This window comes from Amphiura filiformis, chromosome 14 (genome assembly GCF_039555335.1).
Source record: "Amphiura filiformis chromosome 14, Afil_fr2py, whole genome shotgun sequence".
NCBI classification, from domain to species: Eukaryota; Metazoa; Echinodermata; class Ophiuroidea; order Amphilepidida; family Amphiuridae; genus Amphiura; species Amphiura filiformis.
In genome coordinates, this window is record NC_092641.1 from 46,254,633 (window position 1) to 46,279,920 (window position 25,288).

At 35.2% G+C, this 25,288-nt stretch overlaps 1 protein-coding gene across 1 annotated transcript in view; it reads right to left on the reverse strand.

The window, feature by feature from the left end:
• The window catches only part of LOC140169457 (amyloid-beta precursor protein-like), a 220,614-nt gene that overhangs the window by 93,556 nt on the left and 101,770 nt on the right, over nucleotides 1-25,288 (reverse strand). Inside the window, 3 exon segments of the mRNA XM_072192718.1 lie at nucleotides 5,373-5,483; nucleotides 5,486-5,653; nucleotides 8,366-8,498. Coding sequence (XP_072048819.1) covers nucleotides 5,373-5,483; nucleotides 5,486-5,653; nucleotides 8,366-8,498 — 412 coding nt within the window.

Genomic DNA, 25,288 nt, shown 5'->3' on the forward strand with positions numbered 1-25,288 from the left:
GCTACACATCCATTAAATTTGATCAAACATTTCTCAACTTAAAATTACTGTCTTTGTCTTTCAATAAAAAAGGCTCCAGCATGAAAGGAAAACTCTCCTTCCCCACACCTATGTTCCTTTTTTTAATAATGATTGAATTGAGATATAGGACATTCTTTTTTGAGGACTAATAGTCATCTATTAATGTACGACATACAATACACCCCAATGTTTGGAGCATACATTACGCATATTCTTTGAAAAACAAAACACTCGTCTGAAACTGAATGAAAACTAAGTTGATAGTGCTCTCAAAGACCATTCTCTATAGATTTGCATTTCAACAGTGGCGTAGCTAGGGGTGGGCGGTGACTTGCCTTGCCCACTGGCAGAGAGGGCTGGCTATGCCCCTGCATCTAAACCCTGATGTAAATACCCCGTTACAAAAATGCCCATGAATAAAAAAAAACAAGCATCTTGTTTTCCATAAAAATTGTGCATTATGTCTTTCAAACATTGAGATAATGTCACACAATAGCTCACTATATAGAATCATCAAATTTGTGCTTTGAATTCTAAAATGTACACTTGAAAAAACATGCCCATCCCTAGACATTCATTGTTCTGCCTCGTTTAAGGCCTCTTACTGCAATTTATACATGGTGGACCCACACAGTCATGTGTGTGCTATAAATTATCCATGGCAAACAGCCATAAATGTTAACTTTCCTTGGTTTTGGATCACTGCATTGCTGACTATTTGCTGAGATGTGACTCAATTACTAGGATTATGTAGGCAGGAAAAATACCTACGAGGAGGAGGTTCATCGGCTTAACAATGTCTTGTAGAACATATGCTATAGGTTTGCCTACACAAGCAACAACCAGGGCTTGCTTCCCCATCCCCAAGTCACATCACTATACACTTTACCAGTTCTTAGAATACATGCTCACAAGCATGGATGGACTGGTAGACGGACAGACTTATGTACGGACTGACAAACAACCAGGCAACATAATAAAAAAGAAAGGAACAAAAAGATTCATAGACAACAACAGATCATCCCTCCCTCTTTCCCAGACATTCCAAATGTTCTGCTTACTTAGTAGGGATCTTGCTGCAATTTATGAATTGTTCTGCTATAAATTAACCATGGCACACAGGAATAAATGTTACCATTCCTTGGTTTGGACCACTGCATTGCTGACTTTTCTGTTGAAAAGTGACTCAAGTACCAGGATTATGTAGGCAGGAAAATACCTTCAGGATGAGGATCATGGGCCTTACAATGCCTTGAAACATATATGCTACAGGTTTGCCTACACAAGCTATAACTAGGGCCTGCTTCCCCATCCCCCAGTCACATCACTATACACTTTACCAGATCTGAGAAAACATGCTCATATTAGCGTGGACAGACTGGCAGATGGACTGGCGGACGGACTGATGTATTGACTGACTGATGAATGGACTGACTGATGAACAACCAGGAAACATAAAAAGAAGGGAACAAAAGGGTTCAATCATAGACAACAACAGATCCTCCTCCCCTCTTTCCAAGACATTCAGAATGTTCTGCTCACTTAGTAGGGATCTTGCTGCAATTTATATAATGTTCAACATACATTAATGTGCTAATTAAATTAACCATAGCAGACAGGAATAAATGTAAGCTTTCCTTGGTTTTGGATCACTGCATTGCTGACTATTCTGTTGAAAAGTGACTCAATTACCAGGATTATGTAGGCAGGAAAAATACCTTCAGGAGGAGGATCATGGGCTTTATAATGCTTTGAAACACATATGCTACAGGTTTGCCTACACAAGCTATAACTAGGGCTTGCTTCCCCACCTCAAAGTCATATCACTATACACTTTACCAGATCTGAGAAAACATTCTCACAAGCGTGGACAGACTGGCAGATGGACTGACTGATGAATGGACTGATTGATGAACAACCAGGAAAAATAAAAAGAAGGGAACAAAAAGGTTCAATCATAAACAACAATAGATCCTCACTCCCCTCTTCCTCAGAACATTCAGAATGTTCTGCTCACTTAGTAGGGATCTTGCTGCAATTTATATACTGTTTAAAACATACATTAATAATGTGCTATAAATTAACCATGGCAGACAGGAATAAATGTAAGCTTTCCTTGGTTTGGATCATTGCATTGCTGACTATTCTGTTGAAAAGTGACTCAATTACCAGGATTATGTAGGCAGTAAAAATACCTCTGGGAGGAGGATCATCGGCTTTACAATGCCTTGCAGCACATAAAGCTACATGTGTGACTATACAAGCGACAACCATGAGCTGCTCCTCCAAACCTTAAAATAAGGGCTACACACGTACTGGCATCTGGAGCCATCATCTCCTCACTGTTTTACAGTTTAAGGGTCAGGCTACCTGGGGGTGGGGGGTCTTCAAAACTTTTGTATGGAGATGCGCCACTTTCAGATGCTGACTTTCCCTATACCTACTTTTTGCTGTTCTTGCTACTCATCGGTAAAATGGCAGTATTTACAAGCATCTTACAATGTCTTTTTACTAATCTGCAGCCTGCTCACAAAGTCAAAATGGGCTAGTTGAGATCCACACACACACACCCTATGGAAGACATGACCTTAATGTCCCACATAGAGAGCGTAAAATTCAGAATGGCATTACCTGAATGGATGACTTCGTTTGAAATTTACACCTCCTGTGTGGGAAATTAAGGTCATGTCTTCCATGGGGTGTATGGATTTTAACTGGCATTGCCCAATGCTTTAGAATGTAGAAGAGAATGTATCAAAACTGCCTTCTGACTTGAAAGACTTCTGCTTCCGACTGTGGTCTGAATGGATCAGATTGTGTCACAAATGACACAATTCAGTATCCAGTAATCATTACAAATCAATTGGCAATTTCTTCAAATCTGTTCAGATTAATATCAACCTATTTTGCTACCAGCCTGGAAGTTATTTTACAATATTAGTCACCAATGCTAGATAGATATAACGTGGCGGTTTCTGGTACTGCTTTCTTTTTCAGACATTTGAATAGACAACTTCAGTGTCTGTCTGACAGTGAAATAAGCCGTATAATACTATACATTGCTCATCATAAACCAGCATACAAGTCTGATTGCAGCCAAGCCTTTCCTTAACCAGCATACATAAAAAGAGTGATTTATCACCGACCTGAATTTCTCATCATTCACCTAAATGGACTTTTACAGTTGAAATCCATACACCCCCTATGGAAGACATCACCTTAATCTTCCACACAGGGAGTATGGATTTTAAATAAAGTCACCCATTCAGGTAAACCCATTTGAAATCTACACTCCCTGTGTGGGAGATTATTGTTTTCCATAGGGAGTGTATGGATTTCAACTGGAATAGCCCAATTTCATGAAAATCGTGATTCAATTTGGACTATTACCATAGTGCACATTAGAATATGACCATTGCTAGGTTGGCTCACACTTTCTTTGTTACGAACCACTGATCGAAATGATCACAACACAAAGCCTATGGCATATCAAAATTCGGAACAGGTGTATGAGCCCAGGCTTGAACCAGTAAGCAATGGTTGCTAACGTGAACTACGACAGCGAATATTCATCAGGAGAGCTAAATCTTTCTCCCCTAAATTATTGAATAATTCAATTGAGAGTGCAGTAAAGCATGAACAAAGTCACTTGACTCCGTAGACTCTCCAGTACATTGAGATCTTGTATACTTACAAAAAATTCCAAAAATTTGACAGCGAATGAAGTATGCATTTAAGCATGAAGAAAGTAATTTAACTTTTAGAAGTGAGTTAGATCCCGGGGTTAGATCCTAGTCTGTGCCACAATCTAGGAAAGTGATAAACTGCTAACAGATGCAGTGAGTATACATGTAGCTTGGTTCTGTCACTCACTGTTATGCATTTGGCGCTAACATTTTGGATCACAAGAGTCTTTGAAAAAGACTAGGATATGATACAGAACCTTTACACATGGTTGCCAAACCCACAATTTATTAGCCTAATTTGAACTATCATAACGCGACTTTAAAATAACAATTTTACAACATTTGGGCAAAACAGAATTCGAGCGTAAAAGCAAGTAATTTAGGCCCATATTAAGGAATTTTGCTACAAAACAACAACTCACAAAGTTTCTGAAGATGATTTTTGAATAATATTTGCAGAAAATAATAAGATTAACACCACTTTTGCTAAAATGCTCTCCAAAATTGATTTCTGACAAAGCACTATTTTGAGTGGAAATTTAATCAATTTGCATGACATTTCAAGTGTCGCACCTGCGAAATGTGCTGAAAATGTGTAGCCACCCTGCATCACTAGTAGACACGGCTAATTAACATGACATTTTACATGTTAATTACTGGCAGGTGCGCGTACCTTGATCAGTTTGCATTAGCTACTATTGACCAGTTTGCTTATACCCATCCAGACACATTAAATTAATGTAGCACATCTTTTCTTTAGTCTATTGTATGTGGGCAGGGTTGCCAACAAATTTCAACCCGAATCGCAGGTTAAATAATCGTTTAGTCGCCCAATTTTTCTCTTTACCATTGGTTTCTATGCGGCAGGAAACTATTGGAAGTCGCGGGAGCCAATGTAGAAAAGTTGCCCAATTTTTTGTTTAACCATTGATTTCTATGGGACAGGAAATTGTCGAAAGTCGCAGGGATAATATTCAAAAGTCGCCCGATTGGGCTACCAAATCGCGTGTTTGGCAACCCTGAATGTGGGTATTCAGGTTGAAGGAGATGATTAGAGACAGATTATGTTCTCGGAAATGTCAAAGCTTGTATTGGTAACAATGGGCTGTTGTGTTTAAAATCCATACACCCTCTGTGGAATGCCATCTCAATTAGCGTCAAAGCTTGTATTGGTAACAATAGGCTGTTATGTTTAAAATTCTTACTCCCTCTGTGGAATGCCATCTCAATTTATGTCAAAGCTTGTATTGGTAATAATAGGCTATTATGTTTAAAATCCAAACACCCTCTGTGGAATGCCATCTCAATTTACATGTATGTCAAAGCTGGTATTGGTAAAATGGGCTATTATGTTTAAAATCCAAACACCCTCTGTGGAATACCATCTCAATTTACATGTATGTCAAAGCTTGTATTGATAACAATAGGCTATTCCAGTTGAAATCCATACACCCCTTTGGAAAACATGACCTTAATCTCCCACACAGGGAGTATATATTTCAAATGGAATCACCCATTCTGGTAACTCAATTTGAAATACATACTCCCTATGTGAACGATTACGACCAAGTCTTTCATCGGGGGTATGTATTTCAACTGGACTATAGCCTAATATCAGGCCCAATATATCATATTTTTAAACCACCTCACAACACATAATCTTACCAGTGCTAAAAGATGTTTCCATATTAGTTAATGTTGTAGTTGGCGCTTCTGTGCGTGGTTTTACCGATGGACAGCACACAAATTCGACGCCCTCGAATCGGTCGTAGTCGTTTTGCATGGTAGTAATACGCCGATATCATGGAGGTCCATGTGTTGTCTCTGACAATCGTCTGCTGCCATAGACCACAGCTGTTTGGGTGACAGGCATGTCTGGTCCTTATGAATGTGCTCAAATTTGCATTTTTTGGGCACCAAAAGGGCATCACTTTCAAACTGCCCAACTGTAAAGAGAAAAGTGTTTGTAAACAAGAATAGTCTTTAAAAAAGACATACATCGCTGAGGCAGTACAAGCGTAAGAAGTATCATTTTTATTCTCAAGAAAATTCTATATGGCCACAGAATTGGATAAGGAGAACTGGGACTCCCTATACCACCACATACAATCACGTCATCAGCTATGGGGAGAAAATTTAGGGTATTCGGATCCTTGCCGACGGAGACGAACGAAAACAATTCTGCGTCTCATCTGAAGCTTCTTGGTACTCGCGTGCAGGTCGCATTAATGCGCCCTTCACCCATGTCGCGCTTGCATGACAAAGAATGCCTCGAGTGCATTCTGAGGGAAACAGAATACCCCTAATTTTTGCTCCATGCCTGTATCAAGATGGCGGTCAAGTCCCGATTCTCTTTCTTTAATTCTGTGATAAGGACGAAAACACATCGAGACACAATTACAACTGGGAAGTGTCTAGGGCACCAATAAAATCTTCAGGCACTGAAGGAAAATAATGCAATTTTGAAATGACAAGCATCAGTGTTTGTCACTGGTGCATATGAAGTTGCGGTAGTTGCAGTACATAATCTGTGCGATGCAACTTATTTATTGAAGACCAGCACGCGTCAAATTTACAAAAGTATTTTTTATGGGTGTTTTGGTCAAAAAAGGTCGAAATTTTGAGAAGGTTTACTTTTTGTATATCCCCCCCGAAAAAGGAAAAAGGTCCATTTTCAAAATCCGCACCCAAAAAAATCCTGCATATGAGCCTGGACACCATTCTGATTTCTCTGTTGCATTCTGCATAATTAACCAATCGGGTATCTATTATTGACTTTCATAAGGCATGTCATCACAATGACCTAGATCTTGACCATCTGCCCTCAAATTTGCCACTTATTCTTTCAGCAACTATGCAGTCACTAGGATCCACAACATACTCATCTATCAGGGCACAGTTCTTTAACCCAAATACATTTGTACATTCATTGAATGACCTTTGAAAATTTGAGTACAAAAGCTCATACTCTGCAAATTGAGGTCAAATTTTGCACTAGGATTGTTTTATTGAGGTTATTTTACTATGCCATTGGGATGAGGCCATTGTGGTCCATAGTGAGTATAATCAGGGAGATGCTCAAGATCCAAGCTATGGTGGTCTCATCATGCAACTTAGGGCTCATACTGAAATACCCTACCACGTTTTCACACAGAAAGAAGACAGGATTCCCCTCGCTAAGCGCGCGCCTCAGGAAAGCTCGGTCATAAAACGGATGGATTATATGCATCAGTGATACACCCTGCCCAGGATTTTAACAAAAGAAGGCTAGCACAGGAAAGCTGCAGGATGGCGCACACCTTCCTGTGTAAGGGAATTTCAATATGAGCCCTTAATTAATGAGGCATAGGGGAAGGGGATGTCATTGCAATAACCATAATCTTGACCATCTTCTCCAGAATTCACCATTTGTTCACAATGCACCTATATGTGGTAGATTTATGGGAACAGTTCAAGATTCAAGCTACTGCCACCACACCAATATAAGCAGTTCGATAGTTTATACTGATATCAGCAGTTAGATAACTATTTCATCCACAATAATATCAGCAATAGATAGCTACTTCATCCACACTGTTATCAGCAGTAGATAGCTACTTCATCCACACCAATATCAGCGGTTAGATAGTTAGTCTTCATCCATACTGACATCAGCAGTTAGATAACTATTTCATCCATAATAATATCAGGAATATATAGCTACTTCATCCACACTGTTATCAGCAGTAGATAGCTACTTCATCCACACCAATATCAGCGGTTAGATAGTTAGTTCATCCATACTGATATCAGCAGTTAGATAACTACTTCATAGACACCAATATCAGCAGTAAAGCTACATCATCCACAGTGATACCATCATTAGATAGCTACTTCGTCCGCACCGATATCTGCAGTAGATAGCTACTTCATCCACACTGATATCAACAGTAGATTGCTACTTCACCCACACTAATCTTCAGAAGTAGATTGCGACTTCACCCACACTAATCTTCAGAAGTAGATAGCTACTTCATCCACACTGATATCAGCAGTAGATTGCTATTTTATCCACACTGATATCTGCAGTAGATAGCTACTTCATCCACACCAATATCAGCAGTTAGAGAGTTAGTTCATCCATACTGATATCCGCAGTTAGATAACTATTTCATATACACCAATATCAGCAGTAGATAGCCACATCATCCACACTGACACCAGCATTAGATAGCTACTTCATCTGCACCGATATCTGCAGTACAGATAGCTACTTCATCCACACTAATATCAGAAGTAGATAGCTACTTCATCCACACTTCATAAACACCAATATCAGCAGTAGATATCTACTACTGCCATGTCATCACACAACTTACCAAGACATAAGGGCCAGGGGATGTCACTGCAATAACCTCAATCTTGACCATCTTATAATCTAGAATTCACCACTTATTCTCTATGCACCTATATGTGGTAGATTTAGGGAAACGGTTCAAGATTCAAGCTACTGCAGTGTCATCACACAACTTACCAAGGGATAAGGGATAACATTGCAATAACCACAATCTTGACCATCACCCCTTGAATTCACCACTTATTCTCTATACACCTGTATGTGGTACATTTGGGGAAACAGGTCAAGATTCAAGCTACTGCAGTGTTATCACATAACTTACCAAGGCATCTAATAGGTGCTACAGAGAATGACTGGCTGCATTTGTCATCTTCAGTGCTGACAGAACACCAGTTTTCTATTGTGATCTCTGATGTGCCTTCTACATAATTTGTTACTTCTCTTTTAGAATAAACCTGCAAATAAACAAGATAAAAAAGAAAAAGAGAATGTTAGAATTAAGGTCACTATAAGCAGAGAGAAATAATTTCATCAGAAGAATATGAAATGTGATCAAAGAAACAATTAGTTTCACTCTCATCTAATGTAGAATCAAGCTTTCATTTTTTTAATGCAAATATTGTTCATTTCCAACGGTGCCAAATGCTGAAAACATATTACAATTGGATTTTCTACAACACAAGTTTTCATGCTGCCAAAAAACAAAATAATACAAAAGAATTTAAACATGACTTTCACCTGAAAATCAAGCTGATAACCAACTCATTTGCATAATGACATCACATAATGTAACAACTCACTCATTTGCATAATGACATCATAATAATCATTAAGTTTTTTTAAGTGATTGTTGTCACGGCTGCTGTTATTATTGTTGTTTATAAGTTGTTTTGCTGTTGTTGCTGGTATTGTTATTATTGCTGTCATTGTTGTAGTTGTTGCTGCTTAGCTCTAGCTGATTCTGCTGCTGTTGTACAATATAGTTGCGGGGTGTTGCTTTTATTAATTTATACATTATATCCCCACTGTTGATCAAACACTGTATATTCCTCATTCAGGCGACAAAAAAAAAAACCCTGTTCTATGGGTGGACGTATCTTTCAAGTAGGGTCGCTCGGGCAGGCTTTTTTTTTGGCAAATGACCCAAAAATCACCAAAATCTGTAAATATTTTTTAATTTTGGGAAATACCCAAAACAACAAATTTGTTCCTAATATTTTCAAAATTTGGGTTAACATTCATTTGTACAATAAAAATATGTTTCCCAATTATTGTAAAATCTGGGTCGGACAGGCCCGTATAACAGTGTTTTCTTTTTTCATCGCCTTACCACTCGAACAGACTTCAATTAATAGGCTATCCGTCCGACAATTCAATTAGACAGACCCAAGAGTAATACCCATTGTTTTTAGTGTGCTATGTTCACTTGTTTCTTCGCTCCATCAATTCATCTTAACTCTAGTCTGCTGATCCAGACCTACATAGTTACCGTGTCTGCAAATTTTAGCCCACTTTTCTACTTAAAGGAATGCTTGTTCATTTGTGATAATTTCCTTGGCAATATTTTTAGACTCACTATGGACCACAATGGCCTCATCCCATTGACATAGTTCAACAACCTCAATTAAACAATCATAGTGCAAATTTTGACCTCAAGTTGCAGAGTATGAGTTTCTGTACCCAAATTTTCAAAGGTCATTCAATGAATGTACAAATGTATTGGGGTTAAAGAACTGTGCCTTGATAGATGAGCATGTTGTGGATCCTATTGACTGCATACGTGGAAGAGGAAAAGTGGGTAACAATTTCATTACTTTCAAATTGGTGAAAAGCAGAACTTTTTGAATAATTTGGGTTTACAGATGTAAAAGAGACTGAAGCCTTCAAAACCTAACTCTAATATGATGCAATTGTAACACGGTAGACTTAAGTGGTTAACCACATGAGAACTACCTGCCGATTGGCCAAAAAGTTTTCATTATCAATCGAACCAATCAGCAACATTGTTAGAAAAATTTCACCAAAAATTGGGGTGAATTATTTTCAAAGCTCCATTCTGATTAGTGATTAAAGTGAAGATATCATGTAATTGACCAATCAGAGGCAATGTTAGATCGGCAGGTAGTGCTCAGGGGGTTAAAGTAAAATATTTCATATGACAGTAATTCCAGCAGTGGTCATATGACCACAGACTAATTACCCATTGTGCCTTAAAAGTGGAATGCCAACAACTATTAACTACAGAGCACCAACTAAAAAGTTGTGAGATCGCCAGTTTGAACTTCTCTTTCCTTATAACATGTTTTACTATCTCAATAATCCTTTATCTTAAGTTAATAGTGCTAGCGACTTATAAAACTAAGATGGCGGACAGGGCACATCTGCATCTTCCACATGACATGATAAATCACACTGCATCAATAATCATCGCATCTCGTCGTCAGAATACAAGAACGTCACAACTGCTTTTACATTTCAGTGTGCATACGACATCCTCGCATTCTATCGCCGATTTGCTCACTGACTCATGTCTGACAAAACATCAAATGTTCCATCAATAAAATCCTATCATAACCCCCTTAAGCTGGGCAAATACATGTACTGCCAAACTGAAATCTTTTAAGCGAATAATATTTTGTGCCTTCCTAATTTGGAACCGTTTAGCTTGTTTTTTAAAACTACTATTTTAAGCTTCTTCGCACTGACCTTTACAAAAAAGGAATTTATTTGCGGGTTGTTATTTTCACGGTAGCTACTTAAGATGTGAAGACGTGAAAATAAAAGTAGCGCAAAATTTTTCACTTTTACAGTTGCAGCGATGTTCCCATGGGATAAATGAAATCATTTCTTCCCAGTGAAGAATGCTAGATGACCCCGTTTCAATCAAACTCTTCTAGGAATCGTTTTCAAGGAGTAGATTCTTGTCTAATTATTTCGCAATAGATTTATGATAATTTCTCAAATATATCTTTCAATATACCTTTCTTTTCCTGGAATCATATTTGTGTATCAGTATAGGCAAAATAAATATACCGAAACGCATATTGCATACTCGTTACTGTACAGCTCTATACAATGTACACAACGATAGACTACATGTATGAAATAGGTTGTTAGTAAATACGATTTGGTGTGCACCGTTTCTAGAGTTCCATTCTGTATAAAATAATTGTAGGGAAAATTATGTCCACTGCTCACTTAATAAAGCAAATGATATGACTTCAGCTTTACATGTACATTGGAAATAAAGGAAATAGTAACAAAACACAAAATGTTTTATCTTCATCCTATTGGGCATCCAACAGTGAATTATTTTGCACTGCCAAACAGGCATGAAATGACAACTCCCATTGGTCAAATGGCTTGACCAAAAAAAGAAGAAAACAAGTAAGCCCATGAGAGCCAGAAACAGCCCAAACTGGAAGCGTCCATTTCTAATGGGGACAAAGAGACAATTTTAAGTGTTTTCAAACTATTTTGTCAGAAAAATGTTATTTTCACATACTATAGAATTCCGCCTATAAGCATATGCCTCTAAACAAGGTATTTTTTGACGAAAGAGACGAAAGGCAAATACCCTCCACAAACACATTACAACAGATTAGTCTTACATATTAATATGTGTTTGTCCAGCTGTAACCTATATCAGTAATATAATTGTTCAAACTCCAAATAAAGGGGTTTTTTTGTGGAGAGTGTCTGCCTCTCATCTCTTTCGTCAAAAAACCCTCGGTTAGACAAGGTTGGAATAATTTGATGCTTACTTATAAACTTAATTAAACCATCGCTCACATCGATCTAAATAATAATCACAATTCTTGCTTTTGAACATCACTTTAGAAAATAAATATTGAATTTCCGCAGTAAGTATTGCTCTAAAAACAAAACAGTCTGTTGACCTGAAGATATACCTTACACTAATATCGAACTCATACGACACCTTCACTGAATTCAATATGCATAATTTGGCAGCCAAGCCGCTATGTCTGGTTGAAATTCAGACGTGTAGCACTCTTTGTGTCAAGATTTAAATATTCCCCTTTTAACATGTTTATTTTGTAATGTAAAAGAGTGGATTATCAAAACCAAAAGTGAAGTAGAAGTCTGCAAAATATGCTGAAAAAGTTTAAAGTTCTAAAGCCCCTTATCAATGTTTGCGAATGTCTACGATAAGTTGAAACTGTGCCATCAAGAAATCTTTAGATTTTAACATATAATTTTTATATAAGAGTGGTTTATTCAAACATTGGTAACCGAAGGATATGCCTTAGGCTAAAAAAAAGCTATGTCTCAAAGCCCCGCACATGTTCATTTATCTTAGCGCATCCATGTCAGCTGAATGGCAAATTCATTTTTTTATAGTTTTTTGCCATAAAATTATGAAATTCTACTTGAGACATATTTTGAAAAGAAATTTACTCGATTCGATACTCGCATTGTTAAGGTATAAAAATCGTTTAAAAATGCATTCCACATTCATTTTTGAACTGTCATGTGCTTTCAGACATAGCATTTTTTTTTTCAGTCTTATTTCGCACAATACTGGCAGTAACATTTCATTACAGCTTGCAATTTTTTTATTAAATTTCAATTATTTGAAACCAGGGAACAATCCAATAACAGACAAAAACCACTTTACATTCATTGTATCATTTTTATGTAACAAAATATTTATGCAATCCAAAATATTTATGCAATGCAGTTTATAATATACACCCACAAAAAAGGTTTTTTTGCCTACACAATCAAGTTACTGCATGATACAAAGCAAATTCATTGTCATGTATGGACAAAAAGGCAATTATGTGTCATATAAAAGCACAATGTTGTCTAAAATAATTTTACCAGCCGTACGTTATAACCATAAGCCCTGCAAAAAAAATGTTTTGCCTTTACACAAATTATTTTGCATGATATAAAGCAGCTTTTTATGTTGTATACATGTACAAAAATGTACATAGAATGAGACATAACGCAATGTTTCTTTAATTAAAACACCTTGATGTAAATTATTTACGTAATTGAAACGGCCGCAAAAAAAATTTGTTTTCTGTCTTTCATAAGTTAGTTATACTGCATGATACAAACAGCTTCTATGCTACAAGTACAAACTACAAAAATGTACATAGAATGAGACATAACGCAATGTTTCTTTAATCAAATCACCTTGATGTAAATTATTTACATAATTGAAAGGGCCGCAAAAAATTTGTTTTCTGTCTTTCATGAGTTAGTTATACTGCATGATACAAACAGCTTCTATGCTGTGTACATGTACAAAAATGTACATAGAATGAAACATACTGCAATGTTTCTTTAATTAAAACACCTTGATGTAAATTATTTACATAATTGAAATGGCCGCAAAAAATTTGTTTTCTGTCTTACATAAGTTAGTTATATACTGCATGATACAAACAGCTTCTATGCTGTGTACAAACTACAAAAATGTACATAGAATAAGACATAATGCAATGTTTCTTTAATTAAAACACCTTGATGTAAATTATTTACGTAATTGAAACGGCAGCAAAAATTTGTTTTGTCTTACATAAGTTAGTTATACAGCATGAAACAAACAGCTTCTATGCTGTATACATACACAAAAATGTACATAGAATGAGACATAACGCAATGTTTCTTTAATCAAATCACCTTGATGTAAATTATTTACGTAATTGAAACGGCAGCAAAAAAATTTGTTTTCTGTCTTACATAAATTAGTTATACTGCATGATACAAACAGCTTCTATGCTGTGTGCAAATACAAAAATGTACATGGAATGAAACACACTGCAATGTTTCTTTAATCAAATCACCTTGATGTTAATTATTTACGTAATTGAAACGGCAGCAAAAATTTGTTTTGTCTTTCATAAATTAGTTATACTGCATGATACAAACAGCTTCTATGCTGTGTGCAAGTACAAAAATGTACATAGAATGAGATAAAATGCAATGTTCCTTAAAATTAAAACACCTTACATTCATGTAAATTATTTACGTAATTGAAACGGCCGCAAAAAATAGTTTTCTGTCTTACATAGGCAAGTTATAACAGTAAGTGATACAAAACAGCTTCTCGGGCAGCTTCTATATTCAGTGGCAAGAATGAGACAATAATGTGTCGCATTACAGAGCAATGTTGCCTAAAATAAATTTACTAGTCTCATAGCTGTCATGGTGTCTGCTTCGTATTACAGATATTAACCGTATCGGACTGAATACGAGACGCAGCATTATTGATCGCTGACAAGTTTCGAGTGATTTTCTCCTGTTTGTGGGTTTTATTGGTTTTCATCATGGTAATCATGGTAAATGATGACTGTTTATGAATGCGTTTCTGGCAAATTTAGGGATACATATACCATGTTCTATAGGAGTAGCTTTAATTTAATTCTAATAATGCAAAGTACCCTGGTACTACATGTACAGTACATTAGATTAATTGTCTGTTTGCATACCTACTGGCAACCTCAAATAGGCTCTCTGTTTCTTGTAAACCCCAAGTGTAAACCAGCCTCTTTCAGGTAAAATAGTGATGCAACATTGGGCTATTCCAAATATCAATGTAACCCCCCCCCCCCTCAAAGAAGACATGTACATTTGTATCATAATTGTTTGGGAATTCCAAGAGCAAAATATTATCCAAAGAAAATGGTAATTCCCATTTCAAAGGGGGAAAATATTTACAAAAGCGGGAATTCCCATTGTCCCTAAACGAAGACAGGCAAATTATTTTTTATTTGTTTTGGAATTCCCAACCCTAAAAAGGGGTATTTTCTTGGGAATTTAGGGTATTGAGAGTAAGTACCATTTTTCTGGGGAGGGGGAAATTCCGAAAGCAAAAAATGGTGAAAATTTTTGAGAATCCCATGTCTTCTCCAGGGGAAGTGCCTTTAATTTCTGGAATAGCCATTACATATTATACAAGAGTGCCGTAGGGGGTATATGCAAATCATGCATCTTTTACACATCTCCTTACATATATGCCTATTAATTTTATATAATTATTATTTAAGTTTCAATTGATATTCAAACAAAAACAGTTAACATTCATTAGTTGTGCATAATTTTCATCAATTCTCTTTGTCATCCACAAATTTCCCCCCTAAATCAAAACAAATTTAAACATAAATCCTCTCATATCATTTTCACACATTTCCCAATCCATCTTAAGTACCTAATTATTGCAATTTTGATAGGATCGTGAGGGTGTTGAATTCCACTCCATGCTGGTAAAATTAATTTCAGCGAGGCTTTCACTGTCGTAATCCTATATGACGAGTCTAAGCTGACACGTCTCGTGTGTTGGATAACAACAGAAGGTGTATTACTTAGGGAGCATCACAACATACACTACAGCGATCATAATTATATTCAAAATAAATGACACTGGTTTTTTAAGTATTATCCATATTTACAACACTCTATAGTGTTACAATTTAATATATTCATAAGTTTTTAATTTATTCATAAGTTTTGAACATTCCACATTGAATATGCAGACAAAATTAGGCCAAAAAAAAATATTGTTGTGTTGCCCTCAAGTGGGAAAATGGGAAATTTGGGCCGGACGGTCGGACTTCTTTTTTTTTTTTTTTTTCAAACCTTCATTTTTTTTTAAATCCCCTCAAATATTAAATAATGCTTCTTCAATTATGGGACATTTGTCAATTTTGACTTCTGGATACCTGTTAGACATCGATTAAAGACTAGTCTTTCAATAAAATATTAATTTCAAGTGAAAAACATTGATTTTTTTGAACAAATCTGTAAAAATCATCATTCAAAAAAAAAAAATGCCGACCCTACACAATGGATCTCTTAATTGGTTTGCTATCTTCTGAAGATAGCAATTAGGGCCTATTAAGAAACAAGTCTTAGGGTTAAAAAGAATCTGGCAAAAGACTTTCATAGTTACATTTAGATGTGCTAATAAGTATTTATTTCCATTCAAAGATGTGCCAAGTGAAGTCATGACAATTATAATTGGTGCTGAAATCTGAACCATTATCCATTCACAAAACTCGATTGCATCCAGCTGCATATGACAATTAGTAATCCAATGGCATGTCCATTACACATGGTTTATAAGGGGGAAATAACTACCATATTTGAACAATAGTCCTAATTAGCACAAAAAATACTTTTTTAACTTATGCATAACAACGCCCTCTTTCAGTATACCTTTTGCATGAAATTAGGTCAACTTTAACCTAACCTCTTGGTGGCATAACACTAGCCCATAGCAACCATCTTTTCATTCAGAAAGAATTTCAATGATTATTCCTCATTTCTCATAAAATCGCTTTTTAAATCACCTTTACTGCACATACAAAATGGCCGTTCATACCATGGTAGCCATCTTGGATGCCCATATAAGGGTTGTGTGCTGAAGTGTTGATTATCAATTCACAAAACAAAATTGCATCCAGCTGCATGTGACAGTAGTAATAAATATCAATCCAATGGTATTGTCCAATTGTAGGGAGAAAATAACTACCATTGAACGATAGCACCTTTCTCCTAAATTGGCACATCTACATTTGTAAGTACATTTCTAACTTGCCACCACTTTCAATGTACCTTTTGCATCAAATTAGGTCAACTATAACACCTCTTTGTGTGCTGCAGTTATTCTCAAGTATTGCCATTTATTCCTTCCCCCATGGCGCAATGTCCTGCTGGCACACGTGACAAGCCCATGGCAGCCATCTTGGATGTGAGAGTGATGAAAAACATACAATTATTTCATAAAAATATCATTGATTATACCTAATTTCTAATCAATCATTATATAATATTGAATGGCTTTGAGTGTGATACAAGAATATTTTTCTATCGAGTGCAATATATTCTTGTATCACACGAAAATAAACCATTCAATATTATTATTATTTATATCAGGCTTTTGCTATGCGGTAAAATTTAAGCTTACCTAGCCACCGGGTTTAACCAATGTGTAGGCCTATCGTAATGTAAGCTTACCTTTTGACCTTCTTGTTTTCTGCTCTTTACTCTCAAAAAACAATTTATTTGTAGATGTGGATTATATTTCCTAAGGTTATCATCATCCAGAATTGCCGTGAATTAAGTTTTTGATTTTACTTGTTTACATTGCGAAATCTCCTGTGAGCCGTTACGGTGTCTGTAGTGTATTGTGCTGTTGTATCATGACGCGTTGTGCTGACACCATGATACGCAGTAACAATATTTTAAAAATATTGTATTGCATACGGTATTTTGCAAATATTGCACAATATACAGTTTTATTGTATCGATAAAAAGCCTGATATAAATAATAATTTTAATTACTGCACATCCAAGATGGCCGTTCATATCATGGCAGCCATCTTGTATAAGGGTTGTGTGCTGAAGTGTTAACCTGGGTGCTTCTCCTTTAGCATGAAATTATGTAACCTTAAGGGCTCTGTAAACCACCTTTGCACAGTATTTTTGTGGGACCTGCGAGCACATCAGACACATCAAATTGCATATCAGAACTCAGAAGGATACTCCTTATATTCAGAATGCAATTTGGTGCATCTGATGTGCTCTCTGGTCCCAAAAAATACTGTGGAAAGAGGTGTGTCACCGAGCCCTTAAGCCTAATATACTATGATTGCTAAAGTATTGCCATATATCATAATCCCCCCTCCCGTCACCTCATTTTTTAATCATTCATTTCGTCTGCAGTTGACTTATTACTGCAATATTAATTAATAATTCATCAACTTCCCTCTTGTTTTCTGTAACAATTTTCATAACCCCGAAACTTCATGTCCATTCCCATTTTATTTCACACATTCGTTAACGTATTAAGACATTAATCAATTATTAATCATCACTCGTGGCCTGCTTGGCCTCGACGCAGGTAGTCCACGGCAACGGTTGATCATATCGTGAATAATTCATTATGATATTTCTGGAAGGCCATGTTGAAATGCTTAATCATCTATTGGGTTTTAATCATTAAAATATGCAGACGTGAATCCAAAGGCCGGAATTAAGGGATATGTTTTAATATTGTAACATTGGTAAATTTATGATATTTTGATAGCCTAAGTATCAATTTAAAACTGCCACAATATTGTTTGGAAACTTCATGTTATTATTATTATTATTTATTCTTTCTTTCTTGAGGGTTATACTGCTTCAGTGACAAGCACTGCTTTTCAAGCAGGCCCTTATGATACATGTTATATAGCAACAAAATATATTACGATACACAATATTTACAAAGTATCATACAGTATTTACAATGTATTTACAATATATTACAAATAAGTATAATGGTATCATCAACTACAAGATAATTATAAATACCATAATTCAAAATACAAAAATACAATAATTATATTTATATACAAAAATCAAGCAAGTAAATGAATAAAATAATGTGACTCATGTTTCTTTCAAAGTCTCTTCCACTGTCTAAGTAAGAACTTAATGCTCTGCATGCTAGCAAATTATGTGCTTCAAGTTTTGAGATATTTTCTCAAAATATCAAGAGCTATCTCAAGAACCACTGAACCAATACTAGGCTTGTTTGTATTCATTTGAATGCATTTCTCATGCTGATTCCAAATATGGTCATGAAAATTTACAATTCCAAAATTTTTGTATCATGAGGTGGCATCATATATTTTTAACAAAATTGAATTGAATTGACAAAATGTCAGTAATCTTTGACGGGACACAGGTTTTATGCTGGGGAAAATGTTCATGATTATGATAAATTGTCATGATCATAACAATTTCGCCTACTGAAAATGGAGAATTTTCATTTTTCAGTGACTTTCCTCTAATTGAGGAGTAACTGGACGGAATGGCTAGGCTATAATGGTTGTTAAGGTTAAGCCTGACCTTAACAAGAAAATTGTTAATCTCATACGATTTTATCTCCTGTACTTTTGACCATCGGTCATCACATCTACCAAAGTAATAAGATGGTAGTGAATAATGCATATCAAAATTTGTCATTGCCATCACTAGGATCCACAACATGCTCATCTATCAAGGCACAGGTCTTTAACCCCAATACATTTGCTCATTCATTGAATGACCTTTTGAAAATTTGGGTACAAAAACTCATATTCTGCAACTTGAGGTCAAATTTTGCACTATGATTATTTAATTGAGGTTATTGAACTATGTCATTGGGATGAGGTTATTGTGGTCTGTAGTGCATCTTGGAAAACACTTTCATACTTGAATGAAAATCTGTGTCATGTCCATAATATTTCACTTTTTTTCAAACAATTTTTTTCCAATTTAAAAAAAAAAAAAATACAGTGATGAGGTGAATGAGGTTGTATATGCAATGCCCTATGATTGAAGTGTGCTTATTTCGGGAGATAATGAAATCTTTATTAGTAATTATTGTTATCGCAAAAATTTTCTGTATGCAAAAATTAACACTTATAGTAAAAGTGGAATTTTTTACGTAATAATTTTTTTCACTTTTTCCAATATTGATCTGTTTCACTTGTTTTTAAATTTACTATTCTAATTAACTTACATTGACATATACACAAAAGGAATATATTTGCATATGTGACCGTACAGTACGAATGAGCCGTAAATGTCCTCAATTGTATTCTGAGTTACAGTGTAAAATGGGCATGAAGGCGTATTCATAGTACCTCAATTTGGTGCTACGTGTACCTCATTTAATGAGATACACGTAGCACCAAATTGAAATACCTATGAATATGACCTTCATGCCCATTTTACACTGTAACTCAGAATACAATTGAGGACATTTACGCTCATTCGCTACGGTCACATATTGTTATTTTCACAGGAGTTGCGGAACGCGAAAAGTGCGAAAATAAATGTAGCACGAAAATTTCCATCATACAGTAATGGGTTCATAAAAATCCTACTTACTTTAAAAGCCTGTTCATATTTGAGTGAGTAACCGATATCTGCTCTTAAGTGGAATATGGTAATCCTAGATTAAAAATATTCAAATTACGATGAACCATACTAAGACTGTAAATATTTTGCAAGCTATGGATTTTTACCACCACTGAATAAAAAATGTTGACAAGTATTTGCGTATCAAGTAGCATTTTCAGATCATGATGATAGTTTTGTAATTTCTTCAAATTATGATCAAATTTAGCAAGATTATTTATATTTCGCAACATAACATAACCACCACTGACTTAAAATGTAGACAAATTGCTTTTTAAGCTTACCTGATATAATTTACATTTTATTTGTCATTATTATTTTAAAATCATGATGATAGCATTGTAATTTATAATTCAAATTATAATGAAATTGAACAGGAAGATTATAAATATTTCACAATCTTAACTACCACTGAACAAAAAACAAGACAAAATTGCTTTTTCCTTGACATAATTTACATTTAGGCAACATTTTTTGACAAAATTTCCAAAAATGTCTTCAAATTATTTTGTTATTAAATTTATATTTCAATATAAAGTGACATTTTAATTCATGACGAAATTAGAAACATTTCTTCAAATTATGACGAAATTCAGCAAGATCATAAATATTTTGCAACATACCATTATCTCAACTGAATAAAAATTTAGACAAATCACTTTTTAAGCTTACATAACATATTTAGCAATGTGTCATAACCACCACTGCATAATAATAACATTGACGAATTGCTTTTTAAAACTAATCCTCTGACATAATTTACATTCCAAGCCATATTTTTCAAACTACATTCAGTAAGATTATAATATTCTACCACTGAACCAAAAAATTGCTTTTTAAGCATCCCTAACATAATTTACATTTAAAGTGACATTTTCAAATCATGATAAAATGTTTGTAATTTATTCAATTGAACAGCAATATTATAAATATTTTGCAAATGTAATCACCGAATTCAAAATATTGACAAATTGCTTTCTAAGCTTACCAGCACATTTTATAAATTGTTTTTATGATTAATAATTGATGGAATCTACATTTAAATTATCTTTATCAAATCATGATGGAATTTATGTAATTTATTCAAATTATTATGAAGTTGAACATCAAGATTATACATATTTAGCAACCTTAACCACCACTGAAAAAATATTACCAAATTGATTTTAAGCTTCCCAGACATAATTTACATATCAAATGACATTTTCATCCCGTGATAAAATCTTTATAATTTATTCATATGATGAAATTCAGCAAGATTATATTATTCTACCACATTTAACCACCCTAATAAAAATATTGACAAATTGCTATTTAAGCTTACTGACACAAATTTACAAATTGTTTTTCAAGATTAATTGGCATGCATTGTAATCTACATATAAATTGTCATTATCAATTCCTGATGGTATCTTCATAATTTATTCGCACAAAGGTTGTTCCTATGGAGGTTTATCAGCACTTGACAATGAAAAGTAACATATTACTATTTAAGTTTACTGACATACAAATTTACAAATGGTTTTTTCAAGATTAATTGACATGCATTGTAATCTACATACATGTAAATTGTCATTATCAATTCCTGATGGTATCTTCATAATTTATTCGTACAAAGGTGGTTTCTATGGAGGTTTATCAGCACTTGACAATGAAAAGTAACATATTACTATTTAAGCTTAGTGACATAAAATTTACAAATTGTTTTTCAAGATTAATTGACATGCATTGTAATCTAAATATAAATTGTCATTATCAATTCCTGATGGTATCTTCATAATTTATTCGCACAAAGGTTGTTTCTATGGAGGTTTTTCAGCACTTGACAATCGATTGCTATTTAAGCTTAGTGACATAATATTTACAAATTCCTTTCACAATTAATTAACCTATCTACATATAAATTGTCATTATCAATTCCTAATGATATTTTCATAATTTATTCGCACAAAGGTTGTTACCATGGAGGTTTATATCAGCACTTGACAATGAAAAGTAACATATTACTATTTAAGCTTAGTGACATAATATTACCAAATTCCTTTCAAGATTAATTGACCTATCTACATATGAATTGTCATTATCGATTCCTGATGATATTTTCATAATTTATTCGCACAAAGGTTGTTTCTATGGAGGTTTATCATATTATCAGCACTTGACAATGAAAAGTAACATATTACTATTTAAGCTTACTGACATAATATTTACAAATTCCTTTCAAGATTAATTGACCTATCTACATATAAATTGTCATTAACGATTCCTGATGATATTTTCATAATTTATTCGCACAAAGGTTGTTACCATGGAGGTTTATATCAGTACTTGACAATGAAGAGTGACAGCAGGCCTTTAATTAATATGCCATCCATTAGTTAATGCATGTAGTGCCAATATGGCTGCCATTCGTTCATTAGCCATGTTAGCAGGATTAATCATCACAGTGCCTATCATAGTGACAATCATAATCATAAAAAATATTTATTTAAATTTCTGAAAACAAGTCAGGTAACTTTTTCATTATTCATTATTTTGTGACTTTCATTATATGGCCATACATGAGTGTAAAACGTGTTGTTATTTGAGGACTCCACTCTATCGCAACGAGCTGACTGAATTGCCAGCTGAATTGCTGGTAGTGAAATGGATATTTTGATTTTCCACTAAAAATGCACGGATATGCATTGTTTTATTGTGCAAAAATTACCAGTTTTTATTTTTATTATTCGAAAATCACAGTAATGAATTCAAGTGAGGGTCAGAAAATGAAGTGAGGGCGGGTAATGGGAAACTCAAAATAGACTTTCATCAGCATAATGCCAGTACATTGCCTAGAGCTGCAAGAACACACAAATGATTTTCTGATGTGCCTCTTGACCCTACAAGTACACCACCTGGCTTTCTTTTACGCTCCAAATGACTCCCGGAACTGACTACAACACAGTGAAGATTCTAATTCTCATTTTATTTTCATACACAGAACTTTAACTGTGCAGCCATTATCTCCTCATGTGTTATCTCTTTCTGGCCAGAGACCTTTCGCCAGACAAGTTTAATTGGATCAGAGGAAAGAGAGGCTTGAAACGGGGAAATGAGTGGGAAATGTGACAGATGAAATGACTCCACAAGTTTTTCCTGCACTGTTTACAATCAAATTGTTCATTGCATCATATCTTGTAAGAAATTTAATCTATAAGGTAAAGTATAGGCCACACCTGCAGTTTGTGTACATTTTGGTGTGGTTTGTGTACATTTTGGTGAGGTCTGCCATGGTCAGTGACAAGGCCAAGGGGGGAAGCTACCCCCCTGTGAGAAGTCTTTCCCTCACCTTTCCAACGGTGGGATGCTGGATGCCCTAATACGCAAGATTTTTAGCCCTTTTTATACTTTTTTAAGCCCATTTTGACCATTTTCGAAAAAGTTTGCCCGCTTAAAGTTGTCATGCCCCACCCCCTTTGCCCACCCTCTAAAAAGTGCTGGCTACGATATTCTGTTTGCAATGGAAAGTTTATCTGCATTATTTACAAATGCAAATAAAAGATTGTTGCAGTTATTTCATAGTTAATAATGGCGATTCTAAGTTTATCTTAAGCTGATCTGTAATTTTTTTAATGACTAGTTTTTGTCGACAATTGGTCCATGCTTGTCGACAATAAGGAAATAAATATTCAGGAAATCAGGACAATATTGTCGACAACAGCCATGTCGACAACAGCCCTATATTTTATTAAATTTAAAAACCAACAGTTCAAAATTTTCTGTTTTTACTTTTGCACAAGCCAAGAAAAGCGCAAAAGCATGAAAATTTATGCGATGCAAAAATGTCCACTATGACATTAGAGCGTCACTATTATACAATCATCAATATGCTCTGAATACATTGGCACATGAAAGCACTAAAATAAATTCATACACATTTATAATTCATGGTACGAGTCATCGGGGACGATATCGACACCCCGGTAAGATGCACATCTTAGGGTCAATGGACTTGGGACGAATCCCAGTATGTTGAAACAAAACGCTTCCTAAAATATCCCTGACGGCTTACGTAGGAAGTCATGGCTTTTGGATACAGTCCTATACAAATATGGCGTAAATGGCTGTGGGGCTCAAGATTGCAGACGTACCACATAATTACTTGTCAGGGCTGGTTTGTTTCTGGCAATGATTGTGACATGATATATATGTATCAATGGTCCTTGTATTGTTTTTTGTGTCCTGGGTTTGTGTATGTGTGTGTTTTTGTGTAAGCAATGAAAGCTGGGGCTTGTAAAGACAGATGAATGGGGACATTTTGCAGTCTAAAACCCACCAAACAGTGACATCTGAGGACCGTGGATGTTCCCGGTTGCACCCCTATGGCTAAAAGTGCAAAAATGGCATTAAATAAAATGTCCCCGGTTGTCAGGTCAAGGGGTGTAGAACATGTATGCAACTGTTGGTTTTAGACAAGTTATGAGTGTTATCGAACACAAATGTCCACAGTTGACACACAAATGTCCCCAATTAGTGGATTTAAGGCTAGAATTCTGTGTCCCCTTTTGGTTGTTTAAGGTATTGAGTGTCCCCAATCGATACATCGTACAAGAGTGTAAGTATGTGCATTGTGCATTTGTTAAGACCTGCAAACAATGATGTACACCCGAAAAAATAACCGAGGACTTCCACGGTTCCTTTTCCGTAACAATGTAAAAACAACAACCATATACTCATTTGCTGGTGTAAATTCAGGTAATGGTTAGGCAGTAAAACCTCAAGTGGGTCCACAGTATGGAGCTTAGCTTTGGGTGTACAAAGTCCTCAGTGTTAGATAGGATGAAGTTGCAGGTCTTCGTTTGCAGGTAATTACAACTCGACGGAGTGTGTGTGGACAGGGGTGTGGGTTGTATGTACAAGTGTGAGTGTGGAGATGCATGTTCAAGGTCCAAACAAAGATATATACTACTGATTTCAACTTCATGGGAGATGATGAAGCTGGCTGTGAAGGTATTCTAGATGTAGGCCGATTACAGTACTGCACCTGTCCAGAGCTGCATCCATGAAAGATGTTTAAATTGATATAGTGTGTTCTGAGCTCCTGTAAACAAGGTAAAGTGCATTGAACTTATGTGTGTGAATATGGTTGGGGAAGCATATCAATAGCTTCTAATTTTTAAGCTTTATTCTTCTTCTTTGCTTTCTTTTTCTTTTCAATAAAAAACATTGAATTTCTTTTAATCTTCAATGATTACACTTAGCCCCCTTTAATGTCATAATTTAATTTTTTCAACTTTCTCTGTAGAATAGAAATAGCCTGACCACTTTCCACTAAGGC